General features: G+C 47.5%; 1 protein-coding gene across 1 annotated transcript; it reads left to right on the forward strand.

Moving 5' to 3' along the window:
* The first annotated feature begins 1,944 nt into the window (after positions 1–1,944).
* On the forward strand, positions 1,945–9,467 carry LOC133352696 (cyclic AMP-dependent transcription factor ATF-3-like). Its single transcript, XM_061568515.1, has 4 exons — positions 1,945–3,195; positions 7,515–7,643; positions 8,555–8,662; positions 9,282–9,467. The coding sequence occupies exons 2-4, from the start codon at positions 7,569–7,571 to the stop codon at positions 9,465–9,467; spliced, it is 369 nt and encodes a 122-aa protein (XP_061424499.1). The 5' UTR covers positions 1,945–3,195; positions 7,515–7,568.
* The last annotated feature ends 6,407 nt before the right edge of the window (positions 9,468–15,874 follow it).

Genomic DNA, 15,874 nt, shown 5'->3' on the forward strand with positions numbered 1-15,874 from the left:
TCATCAAGAAAAATGTAATCGTGTTTAACACGTAAGCTTTCGCGACCAGTATCATTCATAATACAAGTTTTTGGGGAGGTGAGATCGCGTATACGACATAAAGCTCGTGAATTATTGCTAAAAGAGAGAATGCAGCATAGTCGAAATGAACTAAGGCACATTTCTTAATCTCTAATGTCCTTACACTTAAAAATGAGTAACGGTGTCTCTACAGATTACTGGAATAGAATCGAGCAATCGGCTGATAATGTATTTAACAAAGCTAACACTAACCACATTAACACATTTGTTAGACTCACCAACAAACAACTCTCAACTAAAAATGAACATTTTAAAAATACGCGCTCTAACCCAACAAAAACCTGTATCATGTCAAATAATATTGGGCGGGAAAGCTCACGAGGCCGCTGGTCAACCTCTTCATTTTATTTTGTCTCCGTCTTGATCAACGTCATTCAACACCAGTCGCCCGCAATGCCACGAGGTCGACGGACTGGCGTTCGCATTTGGCCCAGAGTCGGCTCACAGACAACAGTGGTATTAATTCACGGTGGTATATGTTCGTGGAGAGAAACGATTGTCTAATAATTATACACTGGTCAACACACTTTTTCTGGCATAAGGTATTCCAACGGGTTTAAGGCAATTTTGGGGGGGGGGGTGCTGATTCCAAATCTGGCATCAGTTTTTGTCTATCACATCAGGTTTTTGAGATATCAAAAATTGCATTTTCAATAAAAACTGCAGAAGAAAAATATTAAATAAATGTGGATATCTACATAAAATTATATTATAAACACACTAAACATAAATATGCAGCACCATATTTTAACACTAAAGCAGTCACTGACTCGCAACAACTTGCAATCATAAGTGACAGAGTTAATTTCGGGTAAAATCAATGAAAATGGGGTATGCCTATAGCATAAAATGAGATGTGATAGAGTAAATCTGAGATCAGATTTGGAATCAGTGCCCTGAAATTAGTCTAAAACAGCTGCAAAAGTCCAGGCCAGAAAAAAAGTTTTTTTTTTGTTGACCAGTGCTATTTGATGATGCCACCCACGGGTTCACACGGCGTGACCCGCCCCACCACCACCACCACCGGCTAAACTACAGTAAGTTGTTTCTATGGAGGAGATAACTCGACTAGAGTTGAAGGACAACTCAACATCTCAAGGAGGCGGTGACGTTTGCACGATTCGCGGTTCTCTCGTTTCGCACGTGGTGGGATGGTGGTGGTGAGGAGTCAAATGTCAAGCTCTGGGTTGGCCGACAAACTTAAGTGGTCATTGTTTACACGAAAAGTGAATTCTAGATTTGAAGCTTTCGTGACTGCAAGGATTCATATTCTTAGTTTTTTTCGGTAAAGTCACGTAGGTAAAAAATGTAAATTAATAAAAGTAAAATAAAAATAAAATAAAAATCACGACGTTTCGGAGGCAACACAAGCTTCCGTCTTCCACCTGAAGACCACCTGAAGACGGAAGCTTGTGTTGCCTCCGAAACGTCGTGATTTTTATTTTATTTTTATTTTACTTTTATTCATTTAAATTTTTTACCTACGTGACTTTACCGAAAAAACCTAAGAATACGAAAAGTGAAGTTGAGCGCGCCTGCCATCCCAAGTCCGCAGTTTTGGGGGCCGCGTTCCAGCTCTCTCACGAATGAATCCCAGGCCGGAAAACGGCCCCCTCTGAAAATTCTGGCTGCAGGCCCTCAATGAGTGGGCAACTGAAGTTGGGAACAAATGAATTTAATTACGGTGGAACCTCGAGTTCAATCTCGAGTGGCATCTCATGGGAACGCTGCCTGGAGAAGCGACGGCACCGTCGTACGCCCATGTCCTGTTGGTCATCTGAGTATCTATACTCTTTGGTTCTTTCGGTAAAGTCACGTGGGTATAAAATAAAATAAATCACGACGTTTCGGGCGCAACACAAGCGTCCACCTGATGACGGGCGCCTGTGTTGCGCCAGAAACGTCGTGATTTATTTTATTTTCTACCCACGTGACTTTACCGAAAGAACCAAAGAGTATGGATTCCTGCGGTCACGAAAGCTTCAAATCAACGTCTGAGTATCACGCGCCGGTGCCGCCCATTCGTTGAGGTCGGAGTCTGTGGGAGTTTGGGCATTGAATTTGACTCGACTTCTCTCTTTTTTTTTGGATTGTGCTGGAAAATTATGATTTTATTTTAGTCGTTTTGAGGATTAGTTGTTTGAGTAAAGATCGTATTTATTATACACGTAGGGAAATCAATAATAAATGTTGTTCTGTGTGTCCAACGCACAGCCTCGTCTTCAGTGTTATCCTCCTGTCCAGGCAAGCAGCCCCTTTGTATAATAATAATTCTTGATGATGTCTTTGACGGTGGTTTACTGATCGTTACGTCAATCTGTTCGTGAGTACAACGCACCACGGATTTGTGTAAAGGCAGTGGAATTCCACCACCTCGTGATTTTATTGTGTAATTGCAGATCAAGTGCTGTTCGTCTCGGTAACATTCCTAGCTCAATAGACCCCCCTCCCATTGCCGAGTGGTGGAGAGACTCTCGAAACACGCGGTGTGGGTCTTGGTGGGTGGGAGATTTGACCCATAACGTCACGCCGGTCACTGCGGGTTGATTAAGGCGGGAGGCATAGACGAAGAGGCATAGAAGTATAGCACAACTATGCATTTCGCTGCACTGCCTTTTATTTCGCCGACAACGAAGCAGCCTTCGGCAACGCAGCAGTTTCGTACACGGTGAGCTGTAGGTCGAAAACCAATAATTACGATTTATCTCTCGTTTAGAAAGAAAAAAAAAACGCAGCAACAATAATCAGTGACTCAACTGAAGCGAGCATTCAAGCACGTGTCGGCTTCACCGAACTCGTCAAGGCAATACCGTGAACCTTCAAACACGCGCGTACCTACCACCACGTGGCACGCTTTAAGCGCGTTGCTTGCGCGATCATCTTAGCACGCGCGCTACTGATCAAATATTCACGTCTCTCAACCGGGGAGCCTCGGATGGGGCTTCCGGCGCGATCGATCCCAGGTTCGGAGAAGGGGGGGGGGGTGAGCGTTTACTCAACCCTCGAGCTCACAGCGCTGACGCCGCGTTGACAATTCGTCTCGGCCAGCGGCTTCTTCACCTGGGATGCACGGTACGCCCTCGGGGTGCGAGACACGGCCAGATGTTTTTAACGGTAAATCGTCGAAATACGCAAATTAAGCACGCGCACGTAAGTACAATTGACTTTGTTTCACCAAACCGATGTATTTATTAACATTGTAATTGTTTTTCGAATGACAACCAAAAGTGGTGCAAGGCTGCAGTGAAGGGTGAAGAAGCACTGCTCCAAGCCGTTCGCCGCCTCGCCCCAGGACCTATGTCCGCACGGCTGCTACAGCTGCGTACGGCCTCGAGCTGCGAGTGTGCGCACGAGAATACTTTGACGAGAAGAGTAATAATTTAATAGAGAATAACGCAACAAACGAAGCGAGATATTTGAATATACGAACTACTGTGAGAGATTATATTTTGTGTACTTTTTTTTGTCGGAAATAAATGAATTCATAAAGTGTCTTCGTTTTATGTTTTGTTGTGACTTTGCAACGTAATTATTGACTAGGGATTATTGTCATCCTCGCCATCGGGACCGACGTTGGTTCACTTGGGCTCCTTTACAACCAAGGCATCGATCCACTGCTGGATGAAGGCTTCCCCATGAAGTGTTGTCTTTTTAAATCCTTTATATTAAGTTCACTTGCTTGCTTGCTTAGGACCGTGCAAATCTTTCGGTCGTTTTTTAACCCACTTCCCGTGATCCAATCGAGCTGACATTTTCCACACAGACTCGTTGTGCGTGACAATGCATTTTCGTGAAAAAAAAATTCCAAAATTTTACACTGTTTAGAATTTTTTTTTTTATTACCAATTGTTTAATGGTGGCAGACAATCATCTGACCCATAGGTGGCAGCCATCTCAAGCCAGAGGACGAGAGGACTCTCGCCGCCACGCATATAAAGGATTTATAGTGAAAAACTTTGTTTTTATGGGTTATACTTGTCATGAGACAAAGTATCAATTCTGATCTCTCTGGAGCAGTGTAATCCCCCCCCCCCCCGACCCACCTCCCCTGTGTTGGAAAACTGTCCACGGAAGGGAATATCACAGAGCCACCTCTGAGATTCCGTCAAGTGATTTCTGGTTCGCGCAGTAGAGGGACAGCACTTTCCACCCACCACGCTACTGCCTGACAGTCAAAACAGACGAGTTACATTCTGAAAGCTGGAATCTAGCCAAAGTGAAGCACCAAGTGTAATATAATTGGCATTTGTAACGTTTCCATTAGTTTGTTGCCCAACCCACGCACCTCCAATTAGCACGGTTGGGTACGTACGGTGTGAAAGAAGTTCAGCATACATACTTTCAGACCTTCCTTCAGCAAGCTTGAACCTCTGAGAATGTGCCCAATGCACATTTTTTGCCTCGTTTTTTGGATTGCAATGTCCACGTCGAAGAAAATATAACTTTCTGAATTCAGAACGACAATTGAAACTGAGAGAGAGAAAAACAACCTCACGTTACCAAGCCGAGCCATTCACCACTGAGCGATTAAATCAGTTAAGTTGGGGGAATCAACGAGTTTAACAACCTTAATGTTGGCTCGGGACACCCTAATGAACATCAGCCGTGATCAATCTATCGCTCTATGAAGGCCTCCGAAGGTCGTTCGCCAGCCCGATACGTACTCCATTGGTGTCGCTTTTAAGGGATTACATCTTGAATCATTGCCTCACTTGATGCAGCTAATCTGGCTGTGACGGTCCCACCTGATGACGGAGACTTGTGTTGCCTCCGAAACGTCGTGATCTTTATTTTTTATTAATTTTGATGTTTTACCTACGTGACTTTACCGAAAAAACCTAAGAATACGTTCGCCAGCTCTCGCGACCCTCCGACGAAATCATCCACCGCGAGCACTTACACACGAGGCAATCGCGTTGTTCCATCTCCCATCAGAGGGCTGCCACTCCGTCATTACTATTCTTAGGTTTTTTCGGTAAAATTAATCGAAGTTACTTTTATTAATTTTTATTTTTTTACCTACGTGACTTTACCGAAAAAAACCTAAGAATATGAATCCTTGCAGTCACGAAAGCTTCAAATCTAGAAACCGTCATCACTCTTTGCCATGGGCCAAAGGTCATTTTCAATCGATCATTTGCTCAACGGTGAAAGGCGCACGGACATCCGAGTTAATCCAGGATCTGCGCGCGCCGTGCTTCCTCGATGGCGAGAGAAGTCAATGAACCAATGCGGAAATTCCCTTTGCGGTTCGCGAAGAAGTGAATCACAGCTCGGCAAGGGGACTTTTCGGCTCAGGCAGGATACTCGGCGGCGGTGCGGGCTATGAATAGTCCACAACTCGTAACAACACGTGCATGGCTAAGTTATTTTTTTGTAAATGTCAAATTACGTTCACGGTAAACTCGAAAACAACATTTCAAGAGATTGGCCTTTACTAGAATTCTGTTCTACACGTGGCGTTATCTTGTGTATTTTAGTCGTGGTTTCTTGCTTGAAACCCCGGCGACGTAAGTTAGATTCCCCGGCCACGGCTAACATCAGTGGCATGTGACATTTTCAATGGGTCCTGGTCTCGCTTCACCATCCCGCGCCGACCAGTGTGGTGAAGTATGACCAAGCAATCCCCCATTGGCGACATGGCGTGGAGAGGGCTTGTATGTTCAGCACAATGCGTTGACAAAGGGCTGTACAATGTCGTATTTAGGTTCTGGTCAAGATCGCATCGCGGACAATGCCGTTAATGCCACCGCATCTGGCCATTGCTTCAATTATTTTCAATGAATCGAACAACTGCGACCAATAACCGAGTAGAGACGCTCATGGCGCAGACCAAATGATGAGTTGCCTCGTCTTTCTCCGCGTCTCTCCCCGGGTCAAGTGTGTCTCTCGATCCACGTCTCTCCGTCTCAGTCCCTGTGTCCGTCTCCGTGACTCTCTCGCTCTCCTCTGTATGAATTCATTGTTGCCGGTCCCTTACGTAACATCCCATTATAATATAGTATTTTTTGGGTGAGATCGCGTTAATATAAATGTGTCGTTAAACCCGCCACCACCGACACAGCCAACTAGTGTGGGTTATTACGTAAACAGAACATGCCAATTAGTCACTAGTACAACACTAGTGTGTAGTCTAGTGTAGTAGTGTATAGTGCAGTAGTGTATAGTGTAGTAGTGTATAGTGTAGTAGTGTATAGAGTAGTAGTGTGTAGTGTAGTGTATAGTGTAGTGTATAGTGTAGTGTTGTAGTGTATAGAGTAGTAGTGTATAGTGTAGTGTATAGTGTAGTGTAGTAGTGTATAGTGTAGTGTAGTACTGTAGTAGTGTATAGTGTAATAGTGTGTAGTGTAGTGTATAGTGTAGTGTAGTAGTGTATAGTGTAGTGTATAGTGCAGTAGTGTATAGTGTAGTAGTGTATAGTGTAGTAGTGTATAGTGTAGTGGATTATACTAGTACAGCACACCGGTGTGTTGGAGAGCAAAGCCACAACATTTACACTCCGAGTACGACGTTTCGCCAACAATTACAACCGGCACCATCAGGCGGACAGCCAAACCCCCACTAGACTTTCAACGAGTCGCAAAGTCGCGCCGCCCACGTGTTTCATGTGATCGTCGTAATTGCCGCACTTACGACGATCATCGATATCGCCATCCGCTGTCTCGTGCCCCTTCCAGACCGCCCGTGCGTCTGTGGGTGGTGCTGCTGCGCGCACAATATCGCTGCCGCGTTTGTCGCGCAGTGCCCCTACCCGCCCACTCGCTTCACACGAGCGCGTCGTGCGGTGAAGAGAGCGCGGAATCCGTGGGCAGGAGGCAGGGAAAGTGCGTGAGAGAGCGAGAGGGTGCGATGGGGAGAGTTGGGCAAGGGAGGAGGCTGTATTTGTGGGAGATTGAAAGGAGAATGGATGGGGGGGATGCAGGGAGAGCGTGGCGGAGAGGGGAAAACTTTGACTTTTTAAACAACTTTTATTGCCGCCAGCAGCAAAAGCACCGGAGGCGATTTCAATATGAAATACAGTCACCAGCAAACGAAAGAAAACAAACGTTACATATCGTTACAAATCCACGTGCTGTAGTGCTGGAGAGAGGAGAGGGAATGGTGAGAGGAGAGAAATGCGGAGAGGAGAGGGCGGAACCGAGCGACTGAAAATGCTCCCTGCATCCCACAGTTTACGGTAAGAGGCACGGAAAAGACCTTTAACCAATTCGACATTATAACCAATCAGATAGGGAGGCGATTGCTGGCGGGTGGAAGGGGGAGGGAAAAAAACACGCGCGGTCGACCGTACCGCGGCCTGCTAACACTTCTACGTCAATGATATTTAGAAGGAGGAAGAAAGAAAGAAAAAAAAGTCAAGATCACACGCAAAATAAGAGCGCACATGGGACTACAAATTGCGCGCGGCTTGTGCCTCGCGGAATTGAATGCAGCTGGAGCAGCCCACGGCAGGCGAGTGACGGACGGCACCGAAGACGACGACGACGATGATGATGTTTGTTCCTCGTCACCTCGACCACAGCGGCTGTCAGCGTTCCACACTCGGGCGGGATACGTCTGCGGTAAAGACGGACGCTGCGGACGGATTAGAACCGGACGGACTGACGGACGCGACAACAGACTTCGCTGATATGTTCAACACGAAACGTGGTAGCGTGACCTGGACGGCCTGGCAAAGCGGAGTAGGTAAACTAACTCGGACCGGACACGTGGACGGATTTGATCCGATGGACGGATCCGACGGACGGACCCTCTGATGGACTTGTCTCACGAACGAGCCGACGTGTGACGGAACTGCTAAGGTGACAGGCGGACTTGTTGTTGCCATCATATTCTTGGTTCTTTCGGTAAAGTCACGTAGAAGGGAAATAATAAAATAATAAAAGTTCAACATAATAAGATCAAATTCTCACGACGTTTCGGCCACAACGCAAGCAGCAGGTGAAGAACAGCGTCCTCATTAGGACGCTGTCTTTATTATGTTTTTATTTTATTATTTCCCTTCTACGTGACTTTACCGAAAGAACCAAGAATATGAATCCACGCAGTCACGAAAGCTTTACATCGAAATTTGTTGTCATCACTTCTTCAAGAGGATGGGCACTTGGTCGTGCGAGGCCGCTACGTGGTCGTCCGTACTGTTCGTCTTTTCATTCATCTGTTAGCAATGCCCGTGTATGGTCTCGTGGGGTGTGTTCTTTGCGGGGCGATTGCCCCGAGGCGATGGTGCGTTGTTTGGCCATGATGACATCTCGATCGTAAATGATTGGTGAGACGATGGGGTAGGCACATGAATCTTGCACCGCGGTGGGACGCGACACTGCGGTGTAGGTGACCCAACGCTGAGGATCGATCAGAGGGAACAAAATCCACCTCGCTCCGTCTGTTGGCCAAATTAAAATCTTGACACCAGGCGGATCGTATCCCTTATTTTTCCTCTGCCCCATACCCCTGGATTTGCAACGATCCACAGAGCGCAGCGGAGGAGATGGAGCGGCGGAGGAGGCGCAGAGAGAGGAACAAGGTGGCCGCTGCCAAGTGTCGGAACAAGAAGAAGGAGCGGACAGAGTCCTTACTGCAGGTGACGGAGACCCACGGCTCCAGTAGCAATCGTCATCCGCCATTGATCATCAGTCTCATCATCATCATCATATGAATAATCACACCGTCACCATCCCTAAGCATCAAACTTAAATCAGTACATCAATCATTATCATCATTAGCAGCAGCTCTCAATCAAAAACATATCATCACTCCACGTGGTAGCGGGAAAGCGAGCTTCCGTCAAGTGTGACATATATCAGTCCCTTATAACATTGATCAACGTAACCATCATTACTCTCTAAGGTAAGGATCCTTATCCCCCTCCCCCCATCATCATAATCACCACCACCATGAACACAAGGCAAATTCCCCATCATCATCATCTTCACGAAGTTAGGCTGCTTAGCAGCGTTGTGATGGTTGGCATGCGCTCTGATGCAGGGGATGACATTGTTCCTCCTGTCCAATTCACCTTCCTCTTCTCAGCCCACGCGCCGTTAGCTGTGCAGTTGCACCGCCTGTACACTCGAGAGCTATCCCCCCCGCCCAGCCCAGCCGTGATCATCATTACTCGGCAAAACTCCTGGTCCTCGGCGCTCTTCCCGTCTCACCACCTCACACCCCCCCTCCTCCTCCTCTTGCCTCCCGCGCCGCAGGAGTCGGAGATTCTGGAGGTGCAGAACTCGCGGCTCAAGGCGCTCATCGAGAAACTCCGCGGCGAGAGGCGCCGCCTGGAGCTGGCTCTGTCGCAGCACCGGGGCGCGTGCCGGGCGCACGGAGACGCCGACGAGTCGGAGCAGCGACTCGTGCTCACGCAGCTCGCGGAACAGCGAGGCCCTTGAGTCGCGGTCGGGATAGGTAGAAAGGGTCTGTCCCTCCTCCTCCTTCTTCTTCACGGGGCCTTCTCTCTCTCTCTCTGCACATCCATCGCTCTTCGCTCCCCACTAATTGCGCATCCTCCACACTCCCTTCCCCGACGTACAAGTACACGGCACCCGCCCACCATCGCCTCCCCCCCCACTCACCATCGCCTCCCCCCACCCACCATCGCCTCCCCCCACTCACCATCGCCTCCCCCCCACCCACCAGCACCTCCCCCCCACCCACCATCGCCCCCCACTCACCATCGCCTCCCCCCCACCCACCATCGCCTCCCCCCACTCACCATCGCCTCCCCCCACTCACCATCGCCTCCCCCCCCACCATCGCCTCCCCCCCCACCCACCATAGCCCCCCACCCACCCACCATCGCCCCCCCCCCACCCACCATCGCCCCCCCCCCCACCCACCTTTCCACTCCCAGACAGGCAGTGAGTACCATCTGGGATGTTGTGTTCAATGGCGACGCGAGCACGTGGTTAATTCGCTCGTTAGAGAGCAAAAGTCAAGTCAATGTATTATTGGTGAGCGGTCGTGCTCTTTTCTATAAAAAAAATTTGTAAAAATAATTAGGAGCACGTGGTGGCTGCTTGTTAATTGTTGTATGCAAGCGTTTAGAGATGCTTCAACCACCCTGCTTGATCTAGCACAGCCCCAAGCGTTTAGAGATGCTTCAACCACCCTGCTTGATCTAGCACAGCCCCAAGCGTTTAGAGATGCTTCAACCACCCTGCTTAATCTAGCACAGCCCCAAGCGTTTAGAGATGCTTCAACCACCCTGCTTAATCTAGCACAGCCCCAAGCTACTGTAACAAAACGCGAACTCTAACCCCACATCAGCCTCCCTTGAGCTTTTGCAATGGATCGGTGACTATTCAAATCTACAAATCCTGCAATAAATGCAACACATTGGGGTGTGGGGTGTTTTGTAATTAGTGTATTGTAAGTCGTCCGTGTTAACCGTTGTAAAATAAAGTGTTGTATAAGCGAAGTGAACGTGCTTTTCAGTGACACGGGCTTTATTCACAAAGCTACAGAAGTGGGAGAAATCACGAGGTGCACCATTTTTCGATTTAAAGCTTTCGTGACTGCAGGGATTCGTCTTCTTGGTTCTTTCGGTAAAGTCACGTAGAAGGGAAGTAATAAAATAATAAAATTAAAACATAATAAATAATTTTCACGATGTTTCGGCCACAACGCAAGTAGCCAGTCCTCAGGTGAAAACCAGGTCTGTCGAGGCGACAGCGTCTGAATGAAATGAATGTGGTGTTTCATTCAGACGCTGTCGCCTCGACAGACCTGGTTTTCACCTGAGGACGGCTACTTGCGTTGTGGCCGAAACGTCGTGAGAATTATTTTATTATGTTTTATTTTTATTATTTTATTACTTTTCTTCTACGTGACTTTACCGAAAGAACCAAGAAGAGGTGCACCATATTAATAAGACTTAATTAGATTCATAAGTTACCCTTAAACAATGGATGTTAGTGTGGCGTGCGTAGAAAGGAGGACCATTGGTGAGAGGTAACCGGGGAGTTAAAGGCGAAAGAGACAAGATAGCTAAGTGGGGAGGCAATGCCTCTTTGTAAGTAGGAAGGGATTGGGGTTACGGTAAGGGTTTGGGGTTTGTAGAGTTGGTGTCATGGTTAGCGCGCTGCGCTACGAACCCGGCGACCCGGGCTTGACTCCGGGTCACGGCCAACACCAGTGACGATTATCTTCTGGCCTGTATTGCATATACAAGTAGGGGCTAGGGTTTAAGGTTAGGATTTAGGCTTAGGATATTAGGGTTAGGGTTTTAAGGTTATGTTTAGGCTTTGGGATTTAGGGTTCGGCGTTAGGGGTTTAGGATTAGAGGTTAGATTTAGGGGGGTTAGGCTTAAAGGGTTAGGGTTGGGTTAGGATTTAGACTTAGGGGGTTAATGGTTAGGACTGTTGGGTTGAGGTGGATATATGGGCATTACATGATAGGGTTGGGTCTATAGGGTCACGGCTAAAGGGTTGAGATGGATATGTGCACTATAGATCCGACTCCAGGCACGTGATTTGAACAAACACATCGACAGCTGCTGCATGGCAAGAGCCTACAGCCTCCACAAAGTCGCCTCTCCACATTATTAATGAAATCGGTTCTATTTGTTCTAGATTTGAAGCTTTCGTGACTGCAAGGATTCTTACTGTTAGGTTTTTTTCGGTAAAGTCACGTAGGTAAAACTTTTAATTTAAATTATTTTTTTTACCTACGTTACTTTACCGAAAAAACCTAACAGTACGGTTCTATTTGTACCAATCCCTTCAGCCGCACAACCCACTGAGAGCGCATCATATCAGCAGCATCGATGCGACATAAGCAACATCGTCGACAAGCTTCGTCGACATTTCAGTGTCTCATCAGCAGTCAGGCTCGCTTGAAGCAACACTGGTGAACACTGCCAGATGTCATTGGTAGGAACCCACTCGGTTAGACATGGGGGTCCTCATTCATCACAGGACTCTGTAACGCAGTGGTTCGAGACTGGTCCTGCTAGTGCACGGATACGTGGACGAATATTTGGTGGGGGGCGGTGAAACCTGCCTTGGCAGCGGTGCACGAACGCGGTTAACATCAACATCAAATTCCACACATTCGTCAATAGACATAACCCTTAAAAAAAAGAACAAGGCCGTATTACAGGCAACGTTTTGGGGACGACATTCTGGCCTCGAGTGGCCGGGTCGATGCGAGACTTCGTGCCGCGACCTTTGGCGATGGAGGTGGGAATGGGACCTGGACCCTGGGAGGAGGAAGCAACCCGAACCGAAAAATGATGAAAAAAATAAGAAAAGGTTTTACCCTTTCTGGCAAATAAAATAGTTGTTAATATGTTAAAACACCAGATAGATACCTTTTTGCAAGGCATCAAGTGTGCATTAACCACATGTACTTGTGGCAAAACATGCTCTAACAATATCTACGTGACTTTACCGAAAGAACCAGAGAGTATGGATTATTGCAGTCACGAAAGCTTCAAATCAAGAATATCTGCATTGTCTTTACAACTGATTTGCCTACATCAGAGACAGCCTTCTTTGTGGCCTTGTCTCACCACCGGTGTTAGACCCAGAGAACGCCAAAAGGCTGTTGTGTGTTTGACCACAAGAGGGCATCACGTGACTGGTGGAGAATAAACCAAGGTAGTTTTACGGTGGCTGACGTGCGGTTGTGTGTCGCGGTGAATTCGTGAGACCACGCGCAGTTCTACAAGTGCTGGATTTTACTTGCCAATACAGGAACGCCTCTACTTACGAACGAGTTATGTTCCAGAGGTCTGTTCCTAAGTCGATTTGTTCGTAAGTCCAACTTTACTCCTGTCGATTTCAAACGTGTTGTTACGGCATGTGCACTAAACACGGGGAATGGCTTTTAAAGTTGTATAATCTCCTGGAGATGTAGATGCCACTGGTTCTTCACGGTCTGCAGACGTACATGCCACTGGTTCTTCACGTTCTGCAGATGTAGATGCCACTGGCTCTTCACGTTCTGCAGATGTAGATGCCACTGGTTCTTCACGTTCTGCATATGTAGATGCCACTGGTTCTTCACGTTCTGCAGATGTAGATGCCACTGGTTCTTCACGTTCTGCAGACGTACATGCCACTGGTTCTTCACGTTCTGCAGATGTAGATGCCACTGGTTCTTCACGTTCTGCAGACGTACATGCCACTGATTCTTCACGTTTTGTAGATGTAGATGCCACTGGTTCTTCACGTTCTGCAGATGTAGATGCCACTGGTTCTTCACGTTCTGCAGACGTACATGCCACTGATTCTTCACGTTTTGTAGATGTAGATGCCACTGGTTCTTCACGTTCTGCAGATGTAGATGCCACTGGTTCTTCACGTTCTGCAGACGTACATGCCACTGATTCTTCACGTTTTGTAGATGTAGATGCCACTGGTTCTTCACGTTCTGCAGATGTAGATGCCACTGGTTCTTCACGTTCTGCAGACGTACATGCCACTGGTTCTTCACGTTTTGTAGATGTAGATGCCACTGGTTCTTCACGTTCTGCAGATGTAGATGCCACTGGTTCTTCACGTTCTGCAGACGTACATGCCACTGGTTCTTCACGGTTTGTAGATGTAGATGCCACTGGTTCTTCACGTTCTGCAGATGTAGATGCCACTGGTTCTTCACGTTCTGCAGACGTACATGCCACTGGTTCTTCACGTTTTGTAGATGTAGATGCCACTGGTTCTTCACGTTCTGCAGATGTAGATGCCACTGGTTCTTCACGTTCTGCAGACGTACATGCCACTGGTTCTTCACGGTTTGTAGATGTAGATGCCACTGGTTCTTCACGTTCTGCAGATGTAGATGCCACTGGTTCTTCACGTTCTGCAGACGTACATGCCACTGGTTCTTCACGTTCTGTAGATGTAGATGTCACTGGTTCTTCACGTTTTGCAGATGTAGATGCCACTGGTTCTTCACGTTCTGCAGATGTAGTTGCCACTGGTTCTTCACGTTCTGCAGATGTAGATGCCGCCACCGCCATCTATTGCGCGGTGGTTGAACTTACGACTCTTGGTCTGAACAGGCAACTGGACATATGGACAGGTTTGTTTGTATCTCTGAAAGTTTGTAATTCGTATGTTCGTAAGTCGATGAGTCCCTGTATCTAACACCAGCCACTCCAGTGCAGAGCATTGATATCACAGCCGCTTGCCTCTATACTGTAGAGGTCCTCAATGGTATGCACTTTTACGTTAAAATTACCAGTGATGGTAAAACTACCAGTGATGGTAAAACTACCATCACTATGAAATTTGACTCCAAGCCCGGCTTACTCCTAACACTTGAAAAAATTTGCCACACGTTGTTTCGAGTGTGCAAGTTTAGCTTGCACAACTCCGATTTACCCCCCCCCCCTCCGTGCAAACAAAACACATTCCTGCGGAGGGAGCTGGTAGGAACGTTGGGTTGCTCGGTCAATGGCCAGGGTCAACGGCGGCGTGGTGTATTCCGCAAATATGCCCGACTGTGAGGGCGGGCACAAGCCGGCGTGAGTAGGTTAAACGTTGAGTTTTATAAGGGCACCACGGGGTGACCAGCTCCTCCCCACCCAGCCCCTCCCCACCCAGCCCCACTCTCCCCACCCAGCCCCTCCCCACCCTTCCCTCCCCACCCAGCCCCTCCCTCCCCACCCAGCCCCTCCCTGCACGACGGACACAATAATTCCCTGTGGGCTGGTGTGTAACCAGGAGGTTCCTACCAGTATAAAGGATGTCTTTAATCGGCTTAACTTAGCTTTCTTATCTACTTCCGCCCCCTGCATCACAAAGCTTCAGTTTTAACTCCATGCGTTACCTCCCAGCCCACACCCTACCCCCACACTCGGCTTAACTGAGCTTTTCTAATTCCGCCCCCTGCATCACAAAGCTTCAGTTTGAACTCCAGGCGTTACCTCCCAGCCCACACACCGCCCCCACACTCACCATGCCCCCTCCCCTCTCCTTCTCCCCGCTACTATATAATTCCTCGTCACAGCCATCCCTTAGACACACTTAAGCGGTTGTGCTTTTGCTGCGTTGTCCCCACCTGAAGACGGACGCTTATGTTGCGCCTGAAACGTCGTGATTTAATTTAGTTATTTTCATTTTTTATTTATTTTATTTTTTACCTACGTGACTTGACCTAAAAAACCAAAGAGTATGAATCCTTGCAGTCACGAAAACATCAAATCTAGAAGAATCCAAGTCTCGGGCGAAGCCGGGTAGTAAAGCTAGTAAGGATTTTTCAATGTTGGGGATGTACGGTCACTCAGTGCATTTGCCCCCATCAGGCAATGAAGACTGTGAAATCCTGATACACCCGTAGCAGGAGTCTGTGTGTAAAATACATAATTTAAATCGATGGTTAGGATAACGGTGATATATCTTCACACATGGGCTGTCAGTCGTGAATTGAACATTTAAAAAGCATCGTTGACAATCGTGCATCTTTAACGTGCACCACCTAAGATGCCCTTAGCTTCGTGGAATGTCAAACTCATGCAGGAGAAGTTGATGGGACCCACCTTTCAACGTGTTAGGACAAGAATCTCGGCTTCAGAGCAGCATGCGACTCGTTCTTTATACAAGACCACCATCTCGTATTCAGATGCATTGTGGCTCTTGACTTTTTTTTCACCGAATAATACATTTTAAAAAATGGGTTTTCTTGTTATTTTGGTTTTTCCGACCTCTGATCCAACCATTGCGTTTTCTTTTTAGTCGCAATGAATTCCATTCACCGTCAGGGGAGTGCCAGTTGCTCATCAGAAAGAGTACACATTGCTGGGCGATACTGTGGTGGCAGTGGTGCAAATACATAAATAACTCAAGAAAA

This window comes from Lethenteron reissneri, chromosome 41, assembly GCF_015708825.2.
Source record: "Lethenteron reissneri isolate LAM-NWPU_2019-01 chromosome 41, ASM1570882v1, whole genome shotgun sequence".
NCBI lineage: Eukaryota > Metazoa > Chordata > Hyperoartia > Petromyzontiformes > Petromyzontidae > Lethenteron > Lethenteron reissneri.